The sequence below is a fragment of the Erpetoichthys calabaricus genome, chromosome 4 (assembly GCF_900747795.2).
Source record: "Erpetoichthys calabaricus chromosome 4, fErpCal1.3, whole genome shotgun sequence".
NCBI lineage: Eukaryota > Metazoa > Chordata > Cladistia > Polypteriformes > Polypteridae > Erpetoichthys > Erpetoichthys calabaricus.
In genome coordinates this window covers 174,046,862-174,073,088 of record NC_041397.2, presented here as the reverse complement: position 1 = coordinate 174,073,088, position 26,227 = coordinate 174,046,862, and the positions used below count along the sequence as shown (strand labels likewise).

Sequence of the window (26,227 nt, the reverse complement as noted above, 5' to 3'; positions counted from 1 at the left end):
TCTGTGAAGAAAAACAGCAACAACAAGCACCTGTTGAGCTCACATGCACCCCCTTCGGTGAGGCACGGTACTGTCTGCCTCACCTTGAGCCTTTTCACTGCGGTTTTATGTCCAATCAGCAAGACTAAATATGTCACACACATTCATTAAAGATATTAGCCACACTGTGGAAAGTCAAGATGTATAATAAATGTGTCTGCAAACATTATATTGGCGACCTACAGAGAGACTGCAACAGACAACCCAGTGTGTGAGTGATAGTGCAGTCCGAGGTGAGGATGTGGGCCAATTCAAGGATTTTCACTATAAAAATGATCAACATTTTTGAAATCATACGGAAAACAAATTTATAGCACAGACCAGTGGATAAATTTATTTTATGCTTTCATTATTTGTTTTTTTTTTTACTTTTCATGATGACAGGTGCCTCACCTGCCTCCCCTGACTGCATATCCCTGTCGAGACTGTAAAACCGCTGTTTCAGTTAAATAATTAAAAATAATAAAAAAAAATCTTTACAGCCCTGAATTGGCCCTCCAAGCTCGTAGACACTTGTGCTTTGCACAATTTACACAATCCATTGCTACTCCACTGAAAGAAACTATCTTTTTGATAAATTGAGATGTTTGGGAGAGAGGCAATTTGCCATGAAAAGTATTTAGGACCGTGTTGGCAATATAACAAAGCGTTTCATTTAGTTTTTGAAAAACACACCACTTCTTCATATTATTTGAATGCTTTGTTTTTTTTTGTTTGTTCCCCTGAAAGGTTTAACCTGCTGCAAGTATGCACTCGGGTCTCTCAATCCAGAAAGTTCGTCGTGCGGTAGATGCGGCAACGCGCTCTAATCAGCGCATGCTCCCTCGATCCCCTGTAATTTTGATAGATGTATCTCAGCAGCCTATTGCCGCAGGCAGGTGGAGTTGACTCGTACCTTGTCTCTCCACACTCCAGCTCAGTAAGTGACGGCATTTCCTTCCGTTGATCTGCAAAATGCGTAGAAGTTACAAGAATAGGATGATTCAGCGTTACGTTAGTTCTGTGGCGAGTGCCCGCAATATAAGAAAACCAACAACGAAACGAAAAAATAATATCAGAATTATTAGAACAAACCAGTTATCTTTTTATTATGCAAAATAGACCAAAGACAGTGACTTTGTGATTCATATGGATTTTGTATTCCAATATCACCCAAAAACACAATGTGTTTGCGTGAACGCTGCAGGGATCAGACGATGCCTCATCGACTGGACCACTCTGCCTTTCTCAAGGAGACAAAAAAGGTACAATGATCTGGGTCGTCGCAACATGCTTAAATCACTTCAGGCTTTAAGCTGGCTATATTTCTGTGGAACTTACTCTGTGTTGCTCCCAATGTATGTTCTATACATTGAAGGACTTAGGAATAAGATTTGCTACAGCTGGTTTTCAAAATTTGGAAAACGCACTCGTCTCTTTTCCAAGATCTTACGTGTCCGGGAAGCCTACCACAATGACACAACTACGGAAAACAATTTAAATCTTAACACTTTTGATAATATTTTACTGTGGGGAGGCATTGTTTGACTGACTGTCTTAAGTGTAATGTGATTCTTAGTTGTTCCAGAGATGCCTTAATAACGTCGAGCAGCATACCGGACACAATTTGCTACGCAAGCACTCGGCAAAATCCTTCGAGCGCAAGACGACGAGGGGTTCAATCGGAACGGTACTGCCCAGGCTACACTCACTGAAGCTAAAGTTGCCAATACAATCACAGTTAAAGTTTGAGAACAGACATGTTATGGCATTGTGATACTTTTATGTTCAGGTACCTGACAACCCTTTATGTATTTATTGGATATAGTACTAATGCATGTTGTGACCTTTTTAGTTGACTCTGTTCAATAGACTAGGATATATTAGATCTTTCCTGGATTACCTGCTAGCGGATCTGGAGCGTTCTAACTGGGTATATTCGTGGGTGCAGCTTCTCCGATAACATTACATGGGTGGGTCTCAAAGCCTAATTCCTATATGTGCACGCCCTAACAGTGACCCATATCGAGGGCCACCTGCCTATCGGAACAGCGCAGCTACAAGTATTACTTGTTTAGCAGATGCTTATTTTGAAGACGTCGACTTACAAAACAATGTCTTTGTATAGCTTTGGACAATATAATGTAGAGAGAGCGATTGAGGACTGGCGGCACGTTTGAAGGGTAAGAGCAATTAGTAACTTTTACTGTTTCCTGTTGGTATACGTTTTATTAATGTTGATATTATTATGATCAAATTCTGATTTTAGGCATAGATGAGACATTTTTTGTTCAGTTTCACAATTTTGTATTATTCTGCTTTTGTTACTTACATTAAGATTTTCAAAAGAGGCCAACAGAACATAAGTAAAGACGGATTCTATGAAAGAGTGACATAATGGTAGTATTTCCTCAGCTGATGTAATTTCTTCCAGAGAAATGAAAGTATGTGGAGTGGTGGAATATGTAACACAGTTCAAGTTCTCTGGGTTCAGACCCTGCAGCTGGTTGTTGCATCCATGAAGACTGCACGTTCCCCCCTTTTCGGCCCGTGTTCTCCTCCCACATTCACTAATAGGGACCCCAGAAAGGTTGAGAAACACTGGCATAGCACTCCGTTTCCAGGTTTTTTTTTTTTTTTTACTACTGTTATACAAACGCGATATGCTGACAATAAACGTCAATTTTTATTTTTATATATCTTTTGTTTAAAAAAAGAATGTTAACATTTTTAAAATAGTAGATTTATATAAATGTGAACAAATACATGAACGCTGATTGCTGGTATATTGTAGAACACACGGATATAATTTCATCATTAAGAAAAGGAGTTATACAGATATTTTGCTAAAAGAAGGTCGTTTCAAATTGTCTCAAAGTTTAAAAAAAAAAAAAAAAATGAAGCCTCCCCGACGGGGAATCGAACCCCGGTCTCCCGCGTGACAGGCGGGGATACTAACCACTATACTATCGAGGAGAAACTGTACCAAAATCATTAAGGGGGGTGTATTTTATAAACAATGGCACCACACGTGTTCGCCAGACTGATGATTTCATAGAGAGCGCCTGTGTTCTACAGGTCACGTGGCAAGGTGTATTGTTTCCCCTCCCTTTCCCAAATGGATTAGCGTAGCGCGTTAGCGGCAGTGGCAGTGAGTACCTGGGCTCTTTTGAATTGGGTCAGTCTAACGCTACTGGCACCGAACACTTTTACGTAACTTTTGTACAGATTTAAGAACGCCTTTTTTTCAAAAGCGAAGAATGCAGGCCTCAAGGCTCGTTTTTGCACATTGCGTTTGCGCGACTTTCTCTTAAGTAGGCCTTGTCCTGCTCCTAAAACTGCAGTGTTGCTACTACAGCATTTTGCATGTATACCTAGTGGACAAAACCCATAAGATGTGCGTTTCGTTTACCTTTCATTTGCACATTCCGCTCATACATCTTCTCATTTCCTCTAAGTATCCATGCATGTATAAAGAACACATACAATATGGATATTTTTAAGATCAATGTTTACTTTTTGCAAATTGATACATGTATGATCTTTTTTAAACTACTGAGATTTTCCATGGTTCTGTATGCTTTTGTAGCTCCTGGCAGAGAGGTGTTTTTTTTATATATGTATTCACCCTTTAAAGGCATGTACGTTGTTTAATTAACAATTCGCTAATTGGATGGACTAAATGGGGACAAAACCTTTTAGGCATGTCTGAGTGTGGCATGTCCTTCATAAACAACTAATTTCAAAGAATATTTTTAAAAATCTGTTTGAAGTGTAAATATGAAGAGTATTTCCATTTCAACAGGCTCTGTGTTGTTGTTTTGCAGGCTTTAGAAGACCATGCACAGAATTACGGCACTAGGTGAACAAGAGGCACAATGGTCCAGCAGGCACCTCGCTTGGAGCGTCATTTAACATCACCACAGCTATCAAGGAATCAGGCCAAAACCATTGTGGGATTGGCTGCTTTCTTCTGTTTTGCTAATAGTTTTGATGGAGATTTTGTTTTTGATGACTCTGAAGCTATTGTAAATAACAAAGTAAGTGTCTACAGGATTCCTGTTATCCCGTTAAGCATAGCAAGGATGTGTGAGCATCAAATTTTAAAAGATTATTCAAAAATTGCACATAAACGTGTATGCACTGCACAGCTTGTTTTCTTTCAAGATGCAAAATAATTGTGCTTCAGCTATGAAAATTAATAATATACTTTTTTTGTGCAACTCATATACTTTTTTAGCTGTTTATTTTATTGTGTATTTTGTAGCAGCCTATGTGTATGATAAAATATTAAATAAAGCTTGGCTGGTACGGTACAGGCACTGTATTTGTGCATGTACTGCTGATCACACACAGATGCAAAGGATGTACATTTAGGTGCTTTTTTTTTTTTTTTTTTGTCTGAATTTTGTTCTGAGGCAGTTTGCTAAAATGATTTTAATATGAAGCTTCTACCATGAGATTCAGTATACCATTTGGATATTTCTGTCCATTTGTTTTCATAATATCACATATCTAATCTTATTTAAGATTTTTTCTTTTATGATTAATGCAGTATTTGATTCTAATGAATGCAGTATCCCAATCCAAGCTGAAATATGATTCCAGTTTTGAAAGAAAAATGAGGATACCTACTATAAGTATAACTGGACTGTAGAACATATGGTTACATTTATCCAAATTACAAACACAATTCTTAAACATTACAAAATGAGATCAGTTTATTCTTACGTAAAACACTTAACCAGTGCATGTGCTAGGGTGTTGCATAGTCTGCAAGGTACAATGCTATTAACCTGTATAGAAAAGTAGTCAGAAGTTAGTTTATAGGTATGTGGTAGATCTCAGCTGAGAATCTTGTGCATGTAATGTAGCTAGGAGCAATACCTGTTGTCAAAAATGTGGAACACACATAAATATATAAACACCTAAAAATTTAAAATATAATTGCCACATATTCAATTGTGTAAAATATATTACTTCATTCATTCATTCATTCATTCATTTACTGAATACACTCAATCATGTGCTAGATCCTGGGGACCTGAAAGTTTGTTCCAGCAACATTGGGGTATAATGCATGACCCATTTTGGGATGGGGGACCAGTCTGTTTTAGGTTACATTCTTGCGTCTACCCAAATCATAACAATTTAGAGATAGAAAGCAAGCTGACGTAATCAGAAAAAGACTTGCTAGGTCTTTCTGAGCTTTCACAGGTTAGTCTACAAAAGTATATATTAATTGAATGCTTAAAATAGTAACACTCCAGAACAGTAATTGGAAAAAAAAATTGTGAATGAATTTTGACATGAAATATCAGATACAATCAAAAAAACTTCATTTATCTGACGAAAGTCCTTAAATGTACTGTTTGAAATATGTAATTCATTATTAAACTTATTTATGAAAGTTTTATCAGTTGTACCTTTTTAAAGAGAAAAAGGTTAAGAATCCCATCATCACAGAAAATTAGCCACTGGGGCTGGATGGTGTGCACTTAAATTGATATTGCAATTATTTTGAACTAAAATGCAGTATTTGATATACCTGGATATGTTCTCAAAACACTCTAAAGATTGAAGACCAGCACCATATAGAAATGTACAGTATGTATAATAATAAATTGAAATATTAGTAATTTTTTTTAATAAAGTTTAACAGTTTCCTGAATAGCCATGCCTCAAGGAAACTCCTCATACACCGTTTTTTCGAACCATTTTTGTTTTACATCTCCTCTATTTTAATTTTTCCATTGTATGCATTGCCTGCCTTCCTGACATCTGTGTGTGCTGGTCAGTAAACGTTCCTCTTTCCCCCTCCTCTCTTTGACTGTTTTACATAAAGATAGGAATTCCTTACTGTGCAAATCATAGATCATAATACATGTATATGTGTATATTTTGCATTTTTGTTGTCCTAATTTACATCTCTTGTAATGGGTTTTCCACTTAGTGTCACAGAATAGAGCACAAAGGGTGATAGTATATCTGCTCCTTTTTTGATTATTTTTTAAAAAATAAAGACATCCAGTTCTTCATTCAGGAGACATTTATTTGTATGTGGGGTCTAAAATAAATAGTGAAACAGAACAGTTGAATTATATACCATATGATAAGTAAATTGTAATATGGTGCTTTTGATGGTTCAAGTTAGAACAGTTTTGAAAAAGTATTAACCAGTTCTTCAAAACCAATTACAAGACAAATCTAACAAATAGAATCTGTAGTAAAATAGTTTGCATTTAATCTAAAAAGGCAGGTAATGCTCATGAAACATGAAGAAATGTCACGTTCCAAATGCTGCAGCGTACCATGTTTAAAGATATGCATGAACGCTTGCTACAGATGTAATATGTAACTAAAGATGAATATGATAAACATTGTATAGACATTAGCTAATCTTTTTAGAAGAGTTTTTTTTTTTGGACTGTTTAATTTGGTTTTCGTCACTGATGAGCACAAGCTGGGAAATGGTACAAGTTTAACGTTAAAGCTAGCAAACTGCTCTCTCTTAATGCAAAAGGACACAAAGCACAATAAGTGCACAGGGACAAAATACAACAGAAAACTGCATAATATACAATACAATATCCATCCATCCATCCATCCATCCATCTTCCAACCCGTTGAATCCGAACACAGGGTCACGGGGGTCTGCTGGAGCCAATCCCAGCCAACACAGGGCACAAGGCAGGAACCAATCCCGGGCAGGGTGCCAACCCACCGCAGGACACACACAAACACACCCACACAGCAAGCACACACTAGGGCCAATTTAGAATCGCCAATCCACCTAACCTGCATGTCTTTGGAATGTGGGAGGAAACCGGAGCCCCCGGAGGAAACCCACGCAGACACGGGGAGAACATGCAAACTCCACGCAGGGAGGACCCGGGAATCGAACCCAGGTCCCCAGGGGTCCCAACTGCGAGGCAGCAGCGCTACCCACTGCGCCACCGTGCCGCCAAAAGGTTGGGTTGGTATTTTTCCACCGCGGGAGAGGACGGTGCTTGAACCCTGAACGTCGGCTTCCAAGCGAGAGGACTGAATCGGCTGGGCTATCTCGGTGAGCTAATCAATATCAGAACTTGAAATCACTCAGGGCAGATTTTGTCATTGGCAAAGTCAATATACCTGCTAAACAAAACTACAAACTTGGAATAAAACTAAAATGTGTGGCAATGCAGTTTACCCCATAACTGACACATTTGCAAGTTTAGTAGGGGACTGGGCGGTCTCGTGGCCTGGAACCCCTACAGATTTTATTTTTTTCTCCAGCCTTCTGGAGTTTTTTTTTTGTTTTTTCTGTCCACCCTGGCCATCGGACCTTACTCCTTTTTATGTTAACTAAGGTTGTCTTATTTTAATTTCTTATTTGTCTTTTATTCTTCTTTTCTTCATTATGTAAAGCACTTTGAGCTACTTTTTGTATGAAAATGTGCTATATAAATAAATGTTGTTGTTGTTGTTGTTGTAGAAGCAGCAAACATTATATGTACTTTACTTAGTTGGAACCCATTTCACTATGGAGGCAGAAGAGTGCTTTGCTGGCACTGCGCATGCCTGAATGGCCTTTTCATTGGCAGTAACATGTTTTATCTTTAGATGCTATACTGCTTAAACTATTATTCCTGGATTATCAAACCATTTGCAAACAGCAGCAGTAATCCTACTTGTTCTAAACTCTTACTTTTCTGATCCTGTTCTTCTCCCCCCACACTCCAGAGCTCATCACCGGTGAGCAGTGTGGGCAGTTAATGTAAACATGCTTAAAAAGAGCTTTGAAGGTGTTGTGGACTTTTTTAACATTCAGAATAATTTGTAGAAAATAAACATTATCTTTTGTATGTTGATTTTTACTAAATATCAATTTGAAAATTCAATATATTGCCCAGCCTTATGCACTAGCAACCTTTTTCTAAGGCTGTTTGCACCAAATGTAGCAGACATGTTCTTTCCAACCATATGTTTTATTTTGAAATTTCTTGGCCTGTGTGAAATGTGCATTTGCTCCTTGGAAGTCTTGAGCTCAGTGCTCACAAAATTGCATTTAAAATTTTTTATAACCACCCCTCCTGCAACAGCACCACACAGAGTCTTAATGGAAGGAGCTGTAAGGGTTATTTATTTGCAGTATATTACTAGTTAATCGGATTGTGATTTTTGGAGTTTGTGAAGGGCTGTTTCAACATACATATGCAAAAGGAGAAAAAGTAAAGGTGTTTATTATGCAGAAAAAAGAAACTGAGTAGAGGCCAAACTGACTTTGAAACACCTGCCATAGACTACACAGTGTTTATTCCTGTTTTGTATAAGCCCTCCTGCCTTGTTTTTGATTGAATAAAATGCATTTTTTTCACTTCGTACCCCCTCAGTTTTTGTCATGCAGTAGAATACCGTAGTGGATGCAGAATATGGTATTTCAGAATGGTGCTTACATATTTGTTGAGTCCAGGTGTCTATTTTTTCAATAGGCTATTTTAAAGAGATCAGAAATCAAAACATTTAGAATGTGCAACACTGCAACTGATAGCAAGATTGTACTTTACCTAGATAAAAATGTAAAGCCATCCACAAATAGGTACAAAGAATCATACGTTTCTGTAAGATACATTTTTTACAGAAGGAATCAACACATTTTTCATAGTTCAGAGGTGTGGTTGCTAATAACTGAGATTTTGCTATAAATGTTTGTTGCACAACAGTACATTGTACTAATATTGTGTATTACATGGAGTTAATGGGAAGCATTTTTGGGGTTAAATCAGATTTTAAAATTCTTAATTTTCTGAAAAGATTTAGTCATATTCTAGATCAGGGGATCACTAGCTTAGTCCTGGAGCATCATTATAGTTGATTGTTTTTGTTCCAGTCAGATTCTTAGCCTGAAGCTAGTTGATATCATTGCTCAGTTACATACCTTATTGCAATCTTCACTGTGGAGAGGCCTCAGTGTGTAGTTAAATGCTGTATAAATTTAGAATGCTTGTTAATGCTTTACTTCTCTGGAGAGAAACAATAAGGAGGTTTTAATCTGGTTTGGTTATATTTTTGTCATAGTTTTTAACACACCTATTTATATTCAGTATTTTCATTTTAGGAATTGTATTTGTAGTCCATGGTTTGTTCACTTAATTTGCTTCTAAGTAGTTTCCTTTTAAATGAAAATTAACAAACAGTAAGCAGTGATTTAAATGACAGTGACTTATTTTGCATTACATTACATACCCATTTGTGTTCATAACTGTATGGAAAAGGTCAGAACAAATTTTTCTTTTTTTACTTAAATGTTACACTTGATTTTTGGTGTGACTGACATTGGTATATTAAGTAGTGTCACATCTTGTGGCTATGGAGAGAACTTCTTTTATTATTAGTTTGTTCAGTTTAAATTGTGGCAAAACAGAACATGCTAAAAAGAGCAATCTGTCAACAGAGATACTTGCATTTTGTAAACAAAAAAGAAAAAACGGAGCTGTTGTTCGCTTTGACATTAGTTCATATTATAGAACAGCAGAAGAAAGGACCATGCTTTAAAACTCCTTTGCTACAAACTTGCTTGTTCTACACAGTCATCAACACTTCACGTCAAGTATTGCACCCTACATATGTTCTTTACTTTGAGTTTTGTTGATACTTTTGGTTGGTCTGGATGAAAATCACAAATACGGAATAATGATCCAAAAGCTCTTAGGTTGACAAAGTTTCTGAGCATAAAAAAAACCAAATTAATTTCTCACTGACTAATTCATGGCTGAAGACTGATCATGTATTAACATTGACTTAGAAAAATGCAAATCGTAGCAAGTTAAGCATATAGGTTTAGCAGAGAGCATTTCTGTCTTTGTTATTGTGAATGTAATATTAAATTGGTGATTGTAGTGAGTTCTGACACAACAAATACATTTACCTATCAGCAGCCAAACTTTGCCCACAAATGCTGTATCGCTGAGCACAAATAATGTTGCAATGAATAAAAAATGTTGATATGTTCAACTTGATAAGTTTTACGCAGCATGAATATAGGCATTACTTGGTGGTGTTTTATTAATTATAGTTTCCTCTCAGCTAGCCATTTGTGTATTTGATTGTGCATGCAATAAGTCCTGTTGGATGTTCCAACAAATGGATACTAAAGTACATTCTTTTTATATTATGTTTTCAATCACTAACATGCATGTTATACCATCACATTCTTAATTTGAGGACTATGCTTTGGCTTTGTTTGTTTCGGTTTTTTAATAAAACTGAATAGCCTTTGTTATGAAACACTTTTTACATTCTTCGTTACATTTTATAAGTCTTAACGCACAAGCATAGTGGCTGGAGCTGTGATGTACATTTAAAGGGTGCCGTCACTCAGTAAACCACTTTAAATATTACAATCTAGGCTCTGAATTTTGATGTAGACATATTATGTACAGTATGTAGATACGTAAGCTAAACTAGTGAGGAGTTCAAAGCATTTTTTAGAAATGTAATAATTTTCACTGTCCACATACATACAAGCTATAAATTGAATGTCAAGTATTCTTTTAAAACCTGCGTAAAGTATAAATTACCACTCTTATTTCCAACCGTATGACACAAATGGTGACTGTGGAACCAACGTGTAGGTGAACTAACCTATTATGCTGCCGGTCAAAATTCACGTCACATATTGCATGTCCAACGGGGAAAAATATAAAGTGACCTTGCGAAGTACGTTTTCCTAAAAGCAAAAGCAGAGCTTCACCACATGTTCGTTTCAACAGGGTTGCAGCTTATGCACAAGCAGACAGACAGATGGTGCCTGTTTCATTTTACGATTTTTCTGAATACAAATAAATAGCAAAATAAATATTTGTAAAAATCCACTATTTGTGCCTATCCGAATACCGTATTCGGATTCTGCTCCACCCCTACATTACAGGGTAAGACAAAACGTTTAATCTGGACCTAAACCAGATCCAGAATATCACATAAAACTGAACTAGTGCACATTCAAGCTCTTCACTTGCAAATATGTTACCTTAGTTAAGTTCGCCATTCTTGGGGGAAAATGAGCTTGTCCAATGAGCATGCTCTTTTGAACTAGTTCATGCACAACACTGGTTTCTAATTTGTTATTTAAATAAAATGTGTCTTTTTAGTTAAGTAATTATGTGTAGCTGCATTTTTGGAGGTTTAGTTCAAGCCCTTTCATTTTCCTGAGTGATTATGGAGCACAGCACATGACAGTTAGGATGAAAACAAAGAGCTAGAGCTTTATTATAAAGCCCAGTTTGGGGGGACTGTTGTCAGGAACTCTTATTATTCAGGTTATTCAGTTTGTTAATTGTAGCCACTTAATGAGGTGTGGATATTTTTTGATAAGCATTAAAAGCAAGTGTAAGTGAAACAGTCTGCATGCTGTTTATAGAAACATTTGCTTTTGTAGTAGTTTTTGTTTATCCTCTTTGTTGTACTACTACTGTCATCAGATTTAAAATGTAATTCTGTCAAATGGTTGAAAACGTATGGAAAAAAGTTTTTTTTAGAAAAAAATCAAACATTTTATGGGCAGTCAGCTGTATTTATCATTTTCCCCAACTTAGATTGTTAATATTCGTGCTTGTTGATACTGATTTTTGTCATGGCAGTTTGAATACATTTGGAGAAAAGCACATTTATATGTTTTCCCTAAAAAAGTTAACATGTATGGTGTGAATGAAATAAAATAAGTGTTCACTTTGTCTTACAGGACTTGAAGCCTGAAACTCCTCTAGGTAATATTTGGGAAAATGACTTTTGGGGGAGTAACCTCAGCAGCAATTCTAGTCACAAATCCTATCGACCATTAACTGTGCTCACTTTTAGGTAAGGACATACTGCATAATGTGGATAGCCCCTTATACATTGGTTTTATTATGTAGCTCCAAATAAGCTGTGACATTTCATATATTGTTAGTAGATTTCTTTTCTAATTTATTTATGTTTATTGCAATCCTACTATAACTGTCATGATCCAGTTTTATGACAAAAACAATCTTTTATCCTTGTTGAATTACTAATGTTGTTTATATATACAGGCAGTCCCCGGGTTACGTACGAGATAGGGACTGTGGGTTTGTACTTAAGTTGAATTTGTATGTAAGTCGGAACAGGTACATTATTTTAATAAATGTTATTTTTGACCGACTGTAACCAAGTGCTCTGCCAATGAATGATGGAGTTTCACCTCTCTGACCTTTTTATTATTTCTACTTTATTTTCAATGGTGATGGTTTTTCTCTTCTTTACTGTATCACGAGCACTTGCATCAGATTTGTGTTTCAGAGACATTCTTGAAGGGTGAAGACAAAAGGTTAAGATGAGCTCTTCTGCACAGCACTGTACAAATTATCGCAGCAGGTAGGCACCAGTCATTAAGACGTCTGATGTGCTGACGAAACAACTTTCTGCTATGTGCGTAACAGTACAGGCAGGCTTGCTATTGAGAATGAATGGGGGCGGCGAGAGGCGGTTCATCACCAGCCCAACTCACAGTCACCTCCACTATAGTATGCTGTAGAACGACACGGTGAGGCCAAAGGCGAGTAGTGAATCGCCCAATTCAACAGGCAGCCATCCGAAGCACACTACAATGCTACCCCCGCCATAACCGAGTCACCGCTTGCAGCATTACCAGCCGTGTGTGCTGGGCAGGCAGTGAAACGCCCCCCTCTGCTCCATCCAGCCTGCATCCAGTCAGGAGCAGCAGCTGCGGTGGCGTAGTGGGCGGGCAGTGATCCATCGTCCTGCACACGAGCGATAGCTGTGGCCCCGGTGACTATGGACCATGGGTCACCGCTTGCCGCCGGGAGCTGCCCGAGGGACACTACACTACACTACACTGCGCGAGCAGCGAAATCATCTCCCTCCAGCCACCGCTTGCAGCATCCCCAGACCGAAGATGATGGAGTGGTAGTTACTGACGCGCATGCGTCGCAGCTGCTTCCTCGTTCGTGAGTCTTAGGTTGGATGTCCGTAACCTGGGGACTGCCTGTATCTAATCACTAGGAAAAATTGTGATTGTAAATTATGTGGTGGCCGGCCATAACTTGCCTTTAGGAAACAAAGTTTGATCAGTAGCGTGAAACCTCAGGTGCCATAAGAAGGGCCAAAACTGGGAATTAAAAACTTTTTCTTTCTTTCCCTCCATACATTGCAGACAAAAAGCTTTCGCCGATGTATGTTACGAACAATGTCAATATTGCCAATAGATCAACCATAGGACAGATATGACTTGTGTTTTCTTAGACTGTCTCCATGATTTTCATGTAGTTGTGATTCAACCAAGAATAAATGTAAGTAATACAATTAACCAGCAATTTGAGGAGAAAGTGTGTGTGTAAATCTTAGTATGATCTGCTTAAAAATGGGAACTCGATCCATCCTACATAAGACAATAAATAATAAGTAAATGTGGGCTAAGTATTGAGCCCTGTTGTAATAAAGGTAGCTCATTATGGTGAAAGTATACTTCATTTGTTCTTATTCTGTAAGTGGCTTCTTAATCTGTTAAATTTTTATAGGTTTTGGAAAATTTAAAGAGTAGAAATTGCTGGGGACCCACCATAGAATATTATGATATATGGATGACAGCAGAGTAAATGATTTTTGTATGTTTTGAAATATTAATTATTGTGATTTTAGGGCTGTCAGACCAGCTTTCATTATTCAAGTACAATCTGAATGTTTCTGAAAAAGTCTTACTCAAAGGCAAAAAAGTGACCTGTTATTGTCAAAGTACAATTGCTTGTGTTTCCTTACACTAACTTTTACCATGTTACTCCAGATACTATGCAAGACATGGCATTTTTAAATTGTGTATATCACTTCCAGTGTTGGCCTTCTATCTTATGTATTATTAATTCCAGTACAGGTTTTTCACCTCTGAATCATTCCCAGACATGTCAACTATGCCCTGTCTAAAGTTTAGTGTTGATAACACAAAGAAATAAATAGGTACAGCATTTGGTACCATGGATCTCCCTCCCCTATCCAAAACCTTCCCAAACGGGGATCCAGGTTCAGAACAGTTTTATTTCACATAAAACAGTGAATCATATAAAAACTCTGAACCCCATCCCCTAATACACTCTTACACCCAAGTACCCCTCTACCCCACCTACTCATTTACATGAAACTGTTTACAGTACGGGCGGCACGGTGGCGCAGTGGGTAGCGCTGCTGCCTCGCAGTTGGGAGATCTGGGGACCTGGGTTCGCTTCCCGGGTCCTCCCTGCGTGGAGTTTGCATGTTCTCCCCGTGTCTGCGTGGGTTTCCTCCGGGCGCTCCGGTTTCCTCCCACAGTCCAAAGACATGCAGGTTAGGTGGATTGGTGATTCTAAATTGGCCCTAGTGTGTGCTTGGTGTGTGGGTGTGTTTGTGTGTGTCCTGTGGTGGGTTGGCACCCTGCCCGGGATTGGTTCCCTGCCTTGTGCCCTGTGTTGGCTGGGATTGGCTCTGGTGGATCCCCGTGACCCTGTGTTCGGATTCAGCGGGTTGGAAAATGGATGGATGGATGTTTACAGTACATTGTTTGCTGCTGCTTCAAACAGTGTACTTTTTTCATTACACACTCCATCAGCTGTGTCTCATTATGACTATATTTGGACATCTACATATTGTTGGAGACGTCACTATGATTCAGTAGTATAAAGTTTGTGAGTGTGTGACCTATTGGATCAGATTTAATGACTGGGAATTGTAAGATGATACTTGCAAAAGGTTGCCTCACAACTTCTCTTATTCCGAGGATATGTCATGATTGATGCATTGTACAATAATGTGCTTGGACTTTTTTTGATCGGGAGAATCTACTGTAAGCACTGATGTGTCACTTCTAGACATTTGTTGTTTTGTGAAGTGGTGTAATGCTGTTTTTGATTTTCAGGATATAGCTCATGTTTGCTCAGTTTCTGGGAGGGTTCATCATAATGGTATTTTTACCCCACAGTAGGACTGAACTTGAGGATTGCTGCCATAGCATATGGGGCAGTAAGCACATATAATGCCAGTAAAGTAGCAGTGTACAAGTAAGAGTTAACATAAAGCGTTGTAGGATGGATGGATGGATGTATACCCCAACATTTTTCAACCCGCAGAATCCGAACACAGGGTCACGGGGGTCTGCTGGAGCCTATCCCAGCCAACACAGGGCACAAGGCAGGAACCAATCCTGGGCAGGGTGCCAACCCACCGCAGGACACACTAGGGTCAATTTAGAATCGCCAATCCACCTAACCTGCATGTCTTTGGACTGTGGGAGGAAACCGGAGCGCCCGGAGGATGAGGTATACAATTGGTTAGTTAATTAATCGCCTGTTTCACCTTTGTCAATGCTGGTAATTAATTAAAATAGTCACCAAGAGTCCCGTCAAGGGATGACAAGTTAAATATAGGTTGAATGAAGGGGTCTGTGCTTCACTTTCTGGCCTAAACATAAATTAGCAAAAGTCTACTTTAATACTTTTTCACTTTCTCATTTGTGGTTCGACATGGCAATTGGGTTTTTTTGTGAAAGTAAACCTAACATCCATCCATCCATTATCCATCCATCCATCATCCAACCTGCTATATCCTTACTACAGGGTGACAGGGGGTCTGCTGGAGCCAGTCCCAGCCAACACAGGGTGCAAGGCAGGAAACAAAGCCCGGGCAGGGCACCAGCACACCGCAGTTGAAATAAACAAAATACAATTCATTTATAACATAAGGATAATCGAAGATGTGTGTGTGATGTATAAATTCATTTTTTTATTGGTATGAAGGGGTAAATGTATAGTCAAAATAATAAATAAAAAATACAGTTAGCCATGCTAAAAGAATTGATATTTTCAGTATCAGTTGATACTAATGTTCCAAAAACATAATGGTTCTAGCTTTATTCAGTATTGGTAGTATCAAATGACAAGTCAGTACTGGACTTGGGTGCAATTGCAAGTAGACACATTACTGCAAAAGGCAAAGTAATATGTGAGAAAAACATGAATTAGAAGTACATATAAAAATGGCTTACAGTGATAATGGTACAACAGTGCATCTCCACGTGTCAAAAACAAAAATATGTCTAGAAATAGACCAGAGAATTTAAGCAAATGACTGTGGGAATCATACTGAGTATTATTTAAAAAAAAAAAAAAACGTTTCGTTATTAACACTTTTATCTCTTTGCAGAGTTATTTCATAAATTTCTTCTTCAATGTTTTGTGAGTGCAGTGATGTGACTGATTAGATGCGAGTACAGTAATCCCTCGCTATATTGCGCTTCGACTTTCGCGGCTTCACTCTTATCGCGGATTTTATATGTAAGCATATTTAAATATATATTGCGGATTTTTTGCTGGTTCGTGGATTTCTGCGGACGATGGGTCTTTTAATTTCTGGTACATTCTTCCTCAGTTGGTTTGCCCAGTTGATTTCATACAAGGGACGCTATTGACAGATGGCTGAGAAGCTACCCAACCAGAGCGCGTATTACGTATTAAATAAAACTCCTCAAATATATTGTGGGCATGGGGGCTGTTCGCACCCCTAGAGGATACGGCCGCTCCTCAAAGAACGCTGAAAGATTACCTTCACATTGCTCTCTTCCTTGCTGGGCTTACATATGGCTGCTTTGTCAAGCGATATGCTTCCCGCACTGTGCTTTGCATACATAAAAGATCAAACAGCACGTATTAATCTTTGATTGTTTGCTTTTCTCTCTTTCTCTCTCTTGCTCTGACATTCTCTGCTCCTGACAGAGGGGGTGTGAGCAGGGGGGCTGTTTGCACCCCTAGACGATACGGACGCTTGTCTAAAAATGCTGAAAGATTACCTTCACGTTGCTCCCTTCTGTGCAGCTGCTTTGTCAAGCGACATGCTTCCCGCACGGTGCTTTGCATACTTAAAAGCTCAAAGGGCACGTATTGATTTTTGATTGTTTGTTTCTCTCTCTCTCTCTCTCTCTCTCTCTCTCTCTCTCTGACATCCTCCGCTCCTGACGGAGGGGGTGTGAGGAGAGGGGCTGTTCGCACACTAGCCTAGAGGATACGGATGCTCCTCTAAAAAATGCTGAAAGACTACCTTTACATTGTACATCCTTGCAGCTGCTTTGTCCGGCAGTGCTTCGCATACTTAAAAGCCAAACAGCCCTATTGATTTTTGTTTGATTTTTTTCTCTCTCTCTCTGACATTCTCTGCTCCTGACGCACACTCCTTTGAAGAGGAAGATATGTTTGCATTCTTTTAATTGTGAGACGGAACTGTCATCTCTGTCTTGTCATGGAGCACAGTTTAAACTTTTGAAAAAGAGACAAATGTTTCTTTCAATAGTTTGAATAAAGTTCCTGTCTCTCTACAACCTCCTGTGTTTCTGTGCAAATCTGTGACCCATCCATCTATCCTCTTCCGCTAATCCGAAGTCGGGTCGCGGGGGCAGCAGCTTGAGCAGAGATACCCAGACTTCCCTCTCCCCGGCCACTTCTTCTAGCTCTTCCGGGAGAATCCCGAGGCGTTACCAGACCAGCCGGGAGACATAGTCCCTCCAGCATGTCCTGGGTCTTCCCCGGGGCCTCCTCCCATTTGGACGTGCCTGGAACACCTCACCAGGGAGGCGTCCAGGAGGCATCCTGATCAGATGCCCGAGCCACCTCATCTGACTCCTCTCGATGCGGAGGAGCAGCAGCTCTACTCTGAGCCCCTCCTGGATGACGGGGCTCTCCCTTAAAGATAGGTGAGAAGCTCAGACACCCTTCGAAGGAAACTCATTTCAGCCGCTTGTATTCGCGATCTCGTTCTTTCGGTCACTACCCATAGCTCATGACCATAGGTGAGGGTAGGAACATAGATTGACTGGTAAATTGAGAGCTTTGCCTTATGGCTCAGCTCCTTTTTCACCACGACAGACTGATGCAGAGCCCGCATCACTGCGGACGCCGCACCGATCCGCCTGTCGATCTCACGCTCCATTCTTCCCTCACTCGTGAACAAGACCCCGAGATACTTGAACTCCTCCACTTGAGGCAGGATCTCTCTCCCAACCCTGAGAGGGCACTCCACCCTTTTCCGGCTGAGGACCATGGTCTCGGATTTGGAGGTGCTGATTTCCATCCCAGCCGTTCACACTCAGCTGCGAACCGATCCAGAGAGAGCTGAAGATCACGGCCTGATGAAGCAAACAGGACAACATCATCTGCAAAAAGCAGTGACCCAATCCTGAGTCCACCAAACCGAACACCCTGGCTGTGCCTAGAAATTCTGTCCATAAAAGTTATGAACAGAATCGGTGACAAAGGGCAGCCCTGGCGGAGTCCAACTCTCACTGGAAACGGGTTTGACTTACTGCCGGCAATGCGGACCAAGCTCTGACACCGGTTCTACAGGGACCGAACAGTCCTTATCAGGGGGTCCGGTACCCCATACTCCCGGAGCACCGCCCCACAGGATTCCCTGAGGGACACGGTCGAACGCCTTTTCCAAGTCCACAAAACACATGTAGACTGGTTGGGCGAACTCCCATGCACCCTCCAGGACTCTGCTAAGGGTGTAGAGCTGGTCCACTGTTCCGCGACCAGGATGAAAACCACACTGTTCCTCCTGAATCCGAGGTTCGACTATCCGATGGACCCTCCTCTCCAGAACCCCCGAATAGACTTTTCCAGGGAGGCTGAGGAGTGTGATCCCTCTGTAGTTGGAACACACCCTCCGGTCCCCCTTCTTAAAGAGGGGGACCACCACCCTGGTCTGCCAATCCAGAGGCACTGTCCCTGATGTCCATGCGATGTTGCAGAGACGTGTCAACCAAGACAGCCCTACAACATCCAGAGCCTTGAGGAACTCCGGGCGTATCTCATCCACCCCTGGGGCCCTGCCACCAAGGAGTTTTTTGACCACCTCGGTGATCTCAGTCGCAGAGATGGGGGAGCCCACCTCTGAGTCCCCAGGCTCTGCTTCCTCATTGGAAGGCATGTTAGTGGGATTAAGGAGGTCTTCGAAGTACTCTCCCCACTGACCCACAACGTCCCGAGTCGAGGTCAGCAGTGCACCATCCCCACCAGTGTGAAAAACTATTTGCCCCCTTCCTGATTTCTTATTCTTTTGCATGTTTGTCACACAAAATGTTTCTGATCATCAAACACATTTAACCATTAGTCAAATAATACACAAGTAAACACAAAATGCAGTTTGTAAATGGTGGTTTTTATTATTTAGGGAGAAAAAAAAATCCAAACCTACATGGCCCTGTGTGAAAAAGTAATTGCCCCCTGAACCTAATAACTGGTTGGGCCACCCTTAGCAGCAATAACTGCAATCAAGCGTTTGCGATAACTTTCAATGAGTCTTTTACAGCGCTCTGGAGGAATTTTGGCCCACTCATCTTTGCAAAATTGTTGTAATTCAGCTTTATTTGAGGGTTTTCTAGCATGAACCGCCTTTTTAAGGTCATGCCATAGCATCTCAATTGGATTCAGGTCAGGACTTTGACTAGGCCACTCCAAAGTCTTCATTTTGTTTTTCTTCAGCCCTTTCAGAGGTGGATTTGCTGGTGTGTTTTGGGTCATTGTCCTGTTGCAGCACCCAAGATCGCTTCAGCTTGAGTTGACGAACAGATGGCCGGACATTCTCCTTCAGGATTTTTTGGTAGACAGTAGAATTCATGGTTCCATCTATCACAGCAAGCCTTCCAGGTCCTGAAGCAGCAAAACAACCCCAGACCATCACACTACCACCACCATATTTTACTGTTGGTATGATGTTCTTTTTCTGAAATGCTGTGTTCCTTTTACGCCAGATGTAACAGGACATTTGCCTTCCAAAAAGTTCAACTTTTGACTCATCAGTCCACAAGGTATTTTCCCAAAAGTCTTGGCAATCATTGACATGTTTCTTAGCAAAATTGAGACGAGCCCTAATGTTCTTTTTGCTTAACAGTGGTTTGCGTCTTGGAAATCTGCCATGCAGGCCGTTTTTGCCCAGTCTCTTTCTTATGGTGGAGTCGTGAACACTGACCTTAATTGAGGCAAGTGAGGCCTGCAGTTCTTTAGACGTTGTCCTGGGGTCTTTTGTGACTTCTCGGATGAGTCGTCTCTGCGCTCTTGGGGTAATTTTGGTCGGCCGGCCACTCCTGGGAAGGTTCACCACTGTTCCATGTTTTTGCCATTTGTGGATAATGGCTCTCACTGTGGTTCGCTGGAGTCCCAAAGCTTTAGAAATGGCTTTATAACCTTTACCAGACTGATAGATCTCAATTACTTCTGTTCTCATTTGTTCCTGAATTTCTTTGGATCTTGGCATGATGTCTAGCTTTTGAGGTGCTTTTGGTCTACTTCTCTGTGTCAGGCAGCTCCTATTTAAGTGATTTCTTGATTGAAACAGGTGTGGCAGTAATCAGGCCTGGGGGTGGCTACGGAAATTGAACTCAGGTGTGATACACCACAGTTAGGTTATTTTTTAACAAGGGGGCAATTACTTTTTCACACAGGGCCATGTAGGTTTGGATTTTTTTTCTCCCTAAATAATAAACACCATAATTTAAAAACTGCATTTTGTGTTTACTTGTGTTATATTTGACTAATGGTTAAATGTGTTTGATGATCAGAAACATTTTGTGTGACAAACATGCAAAAGAATAAGAAATCAGGAAGGGGGCAAATAGTTTTTCACACCACTGTACAGTGTTGACAGTAGTGGAGTAGTTTTTGGCAGGCACTGTCGTGTGATGGTTAAGGCTTTGGACTTGCAACCCTGAGGTTGTGGGGTTCAAATCCCACTACTGGCACTGTGTGACCATGAGCAGGTCATTTCAACTGTCTGTGTTCTAAGTAGAAAGAGAAAATAAGTTGAACCAGTTGCATCTCAAATGTTGTAAGTCACTTTGGATAAAGGTGTTAACCAAATAAGTAAATATATTAGTATTTATGTATTTCATATTCTGTTACAGAAAAAAGGACAATATTGTTCACTTTAATAGTGGAGATATGTTTAATAAAAAGCAGTTGAATGGGATTTTTGTTTTTGCTGTGGTATCAAAAGGTATCGAGTATCATGACATTTCACTGGTATTGGTATTGAATACTAAAATTCTGGCATCATGACATTCCTACATACAATTATGAAAGCTTAGCTTAACTTTTTCTCACTACAGTAGAAAAAAGCACATAACTTAGTAATTTTGATATTTCAATACATGTGTTTAAGAAAGTAGTTTGTTAGCTGGGTATGAAGCTTCCATTACCTGTGGAGTTGATTTACTCACAGTTAAACTCTGCACTGACTTCCCTCCTCCCACTCAGTTTGTTTGTGCAAGATGCTGCTCTGAACTTTCTAATCCAATATAGGAAGAAATTTATAGCACAGTGCTATAACTTGTCCTTCACAAGGTTATTATTTTCTGTTACAGTGACACCAATATCCTAATACATTAGCTGGCTTTGCCATGTCCGTTAGACTACAATTAAGTTCTTGAAATCAAAGTAGGTGTACTTATGATTTAGTGTAAATGATACTAAGTTTCTTCTTTGGTCAGCCTTTCCCAGACATGTGGAGGAATCTTCAGCATGACGTCTTTCTTTGGTGCTTGCCTCCTTCTTTGCCTTTGGTCACACCTGCTGATTGCAGGCAATGCTGCAGTTTCTCTTTGAGTGATTTACACACACACAGCACCTTTGGTTGCCAGCAAAATTATGTCTGCTGGAGACCAGTCAGCCCCCATCCTTGACAAGGCTAACATGTGGCTTTGATATATATGGTCTTCCTGAGCTCGGGGACTTGCTGCCACAGTAAGATTTGGACTAATGATATCCTTGGTCCAACTCTGGTTACTTATGGTATTCGGTTTTTACAGTACAGCCCTGGTTATCCTTTTGGAGAAGAAGTGATCACTCCTTCATTGCAGCTACACCCTAAGCCCTAGGGTCTATACTATATAGCATAAGTTACAGCCAGGTCGAGCAGTGAGCTGACAGAGGGAAGCAATCAGTTGGGGTCCTACAAAGGTTTTTAAAGGAAGGAATAGAGGTCTTGCCATTAGTTTTCCGGGTGCATGTAGCTCCGTCCTCATGGTTGACCTCTAGTGGAAAGTTTTTTCCATCAGTGTTACCCCTCCTTGTTCAGAACTTAGGTGTCCAGCTAGTTCTTTCGAGCAGTGTCCCTGTGATGTTAGAAGCTCTGGTATCGATCAACATATCAGTTAAACTGGAGAGGCTCATTCCAAATGGAGGCCCAGAATAAAAGTGGCTGATTATAATGAGTGTGTGGCAGTTGCTTGCTGAGACAAAGACATCTAGCCTGGCAAAATGGATAGTGCTGGTCTGTCGTAGGCTGGGTTTATATTTAACGCAACGTGACATGTGCTCTTGCGGACGCTGCTGCTACGCAAGTGATATACTGTTTATATTTGCACGCATAATTTGCGTAAATCTGGAGGATTCCACCGGGTGGCAGTGCAAGATACCATCATGATGAGAAAGCAACGTTCGGCTTTGCTGTGTTGTGAATTGGTCGAAACATCCATTAAATTCCCAGGACACCTTGCTACAATATCTCTGAAGAGGACGGATGTTTAATGATTACATCCATCAATCCAGGGATGCACGCATTCCAGCAAGCATTGGGTGCAAGGCAGAAACAATCCCTGAACTGTGAATCAGGTCATCACAAGGTGAATACAAGCACACACATACACTAGCGTCATTTTAGCATCACCACATCCCCAAACCTGCATGTCATTGGAAGAAAACCGGAGCACACTGGAAACCCAACAGGAAAATATGCTAACTCCAGGCAGGGAACACCAAGGATGTGACTCCCTACTGCGAGGCAGCAGCGCTACAGCTCCACCACCGTGCTGCCCCCACATTTGTAATTATTAACAGTATTCATTATTTAAATTAACAATTTATCTGTAAAATGTAACGTGTTTTAACAAATTTCATCATGAAAGTGATATCAAGTATAAATCTAAGGATTCTAAATGTGCAGAGAGCTGGAATATCATAAATTCAGTGTGTTCGGTGTGGCAATTGCTGCCTTTCTGTGGTGCAGTAGAAAGACCCAGAAGCACATAGCGCTTAATAATTGGTTCGGTTTTAAGGTAACGTTTACGACTACTTTAATGACAAAATAAACCACAAGGTTAAAGTGGATATTTCAAGATTAAAGGAGAAATTTTTACTTTAATCACAATTTTTTTGTCTTCACTGTGTCCCTAATTTTTTCCTTCTGTGGCTCAAATATGCTTCCGTACATTCTGATGCTGTTGTGAAAGTGGGGGAAAAAAAAAAGACTGCAGAGAAGATTGTATATGAGACTTTTAAAATATATCGAATCATTACGATGGGAAATATGCAATGCTTGAAAAGAAAAGCACCACCAATACATTTGTATGTCATAATTTAAGTTTGATTTCCTTCACCAGATCGAATCATTCATCAAATGTTGAAGCACGCAGATCGGCTTGCTGCCACATGTTGAACACACTGTGCCCCCCAATTTGTTTTTTTTCTTTCCTGCTAGTGCAACATACGCATGCGTCATGTTAATTTCTGAGGATGTGCTCAGGGGACGCATCAAAAGAACTCTGGGAACGCCTGGCAGCCATGATGCATGCACGTACGAGTTCTGAGCGTGAAGAATAAACTGGCCCATACAGCAAAATAGTGTTGAGAGCCAGACTGTCAGCTACAATACCTAAATTAAGTGATTTATAAACTATCCTTGATTAAACATATTTGAAAGTCTGTGGTTGGTGTATTGTCCTATACTCCTATTTTTGTTATTTTTTTGCTGTATTATTTTACTATTCTGGTAACTTCTGATAGAAATAATTTTTTGCAAGTCCAAAAGCTGCCTTCATAGTAAGCTAATTGTGTTCATTATTTAACCAATGAATAATAACCTTTCTCTATCTGTATCATGTTTTAAGCTTTAACAAATTATCTTGTCTTCACAATTTGATCATTTAAATTTGTAGGGCATCTAAAACTATATTATAGAAGAAAATGTAAATTAGCTTAGTTAGATTTTTACACAACTCTTTCTAGGAAAGAAATTAACCGTTTCACTGCAGTATAACTCACAAACATTTCTCCACTAACTGTGTATCCAGACATTTTCTCTTATAACATTTAACTGGTCAGAGTCACAGGGGGTCAGAGCTGTAATGGCAGGGTATAGTTTGAGTGTAATGCCAGCTTGTTGCAAGGTATCTTTGCATTAACAGTCATACACGGTTAATTTTCCAGGCTGCTAGGTAGTGCTGGGGGGTATACCGGTTTATACCGAAAACCGTTTTTTATTTTTGTTATGATATGGATTTTACTTATACTGCAATACCGGTTTAAATAGCCTAAACAACGTTTGGAACATGGCGCAGTGGGAAAATGTTTAAGTGGGGGACCTTTTTCACTGGTACACTGCTAAACACGCATGCAACGGAGTATGTGTGTTAGTGGAGATATTGTGCAGTGAAAATGGACAGAGAACATTCCGAAACTGAAGCTGTAGCAGACGATAAAGTTGAACATGATGGCACAGAAGAACGTTTGCCGAAAAAAGGAGCCGTGTCTGTTGTCTGGAGATTTTGGTTTTAAAAAGGTCGGATGTGGACCAAACACCTATTTACTACAAATGCTGTGGAGCTAAAGTTGTCGCTGGAGGTGGCAACACAAGCAATTTGCTGCACCACCTTAGCCGCAAACATGCTTTGGAGTACCATGAATGTATGGAACTAAGATTGTCACCCTCCACTTTCTCAGGTAAAACTAAAAAAGCTAGAGGACACTCGACGTTCCTTGTAGATGCATTTGCTAGGGGTACTGCCTACGACGAAAAAAAGCATGCGATGGATCGAGATAACCAACGCCATTACAATCCATATAGCTAACGTGTCAGTGGACAGAGATTGATAACATTAACAGAAAGTGTAGTTGGTTTACAAAAAATATTTACTGTTTATTCCTTTTCTAAGACATGTTCAGTGCAATACAACTTTTGACAAGCACCCCTGAATATTCTAATAGTCTAAATGCCTCTTTGGTTGGTTAAAAATGTGTTGACCAAAATTCTATATCACAGTATTTTTCAAAATTATACCGGTTTCACGGTATTCAACGGTATTTTTTTTCCCATGCATGAGTGGATGTTAATCACATTTTCCACTACAGTTACTGCAGTAGACTGGCTAAGAATAACCTATTCCACTGTCATGAGAATCGTACAAAAAAAAAAAAAATTTAATGTGCACACAAGTATTAATACAGGTTTGCATGGCCCCATAAAGTGATAGTTTTCAAGGGGGTAGCACTAATGAAGAGAAGGAATCACATTGCCTGACAGTTGCAGTCAAAATATAGAACCTTTTTATTGAATAAAGTCTGCAAACAGCTTAAACTAAAATTTTGACAACATATTTTCAACCATCCAAAGAGGCATTTAGACTTAGTAAAATATCCAGAGGTGCTTGTCAAAAGTAGTACTGAACTGAAAATGTCTTAGAAAAAGAATAAATAATAAATTTTTTTGTTAACCAACTACACTTTCTGTTAATGTTAACAACCTCTGTCCACTGACACGTTAGTGACTTTTTAAACAACTTCACCATCATTAAACTGCATAATATTTAAACTAATACATAATAACAATAAAATAAATAATAGTGCAACTTCCAGTAATACTATTACTTCAAGACTTCGAGCCCATTTTACATTTACATTTACATCATTTAGCAGACGCTCTTATCCAGAGCGACTTACAACAGTGTTTGTTAGTTTTTTTCGCATACCCCTTGGGGTCAGAGCGCAGGGTCAGCCATTGTACAGCGCCCCCTGGAGCAATTACAGGTTAAGGGCCTTGCTCAAGGGCCCAGCAGAGTAGGATCTCTTTTGGCACTGACGGGGATTCGAACCGGCAACCTTCGGGATACTAGCACAGATCCTTAGCCTCAGAGCCACCACTCCGCCCAGGTGCATTACACAGTATTCACCAAATAAAAATAAAACAAGTGCAACTTGGTGATGACATCTTTACCAACTGAACCATCATTAAGGCAAATTGCATTAATATGGACCTTGATTCAAGCTAAGCTATATACATAAATAATAAAACTGAAACTTGCATTTATTATGCTATTTGTGGTATAGCCCTACGGAATTGTATTAGGGCCACAGTGAAGAAAAAAAAAATTCCGGACACAGTGAAGAAAAACAAAACCTAAATGTCGAGA

At 39.8% G+C, this 26,227-nt stretch overlaps 1 protein-coding gene and 1 non-coding gene across 8 annotated transcripts in view; one reads left to right on the top strand and one right to left on the bottom strand.

Moving 5' to 3' along the window:
• Nucleotides 1–1,205: 1,205 nt before the first annotated feature.
• tmtc4 (transmembrane O-mannosyltransferase targeting cadherins 4) overlaps nt 1,206–26,227 on the top strand; it is a 163,196-nt gene continuing 138,174 nt past the window's right edge. For 2 of the 7 annotated variants that reach the window (XM_028799966.2, XM_051926073.1), the window contains exons 1-3: nt 3,100–3,196; nt 3,846–4,058; nt 11,741–11,856. In XM_028799966.2, the coding sequence (XP_028655799.1) occupies nt 3,897–4,058; nt 11,741–11,856 (278 nt within the window). In that variant the 5' untranslated portion in view covers nt 3,100–3,196; nt 3,846–3,896. Of the gene's footprint in view, nt 1,284–1,488; nt 1,811–2,098; nt 2,202–3,082; nt 3,197–3,845; nt 4,059–11,740; nt 11,857–26,227 lie in introns of those variants that run through there. The other 5 variants (XM_028799964.2, XM_028799967.2, XM_051926072.1 and 2 more) reach the window with 5 other exon arrangements.
• On the bottom strand, nt 2,923–2,994 carry trnad-guc (transfer RNA aspartic acid (anticodon GUC)). Its single transcript has one exon. It is a non-coding gene; the product is annotated as a tRNA-Asp (tRNA).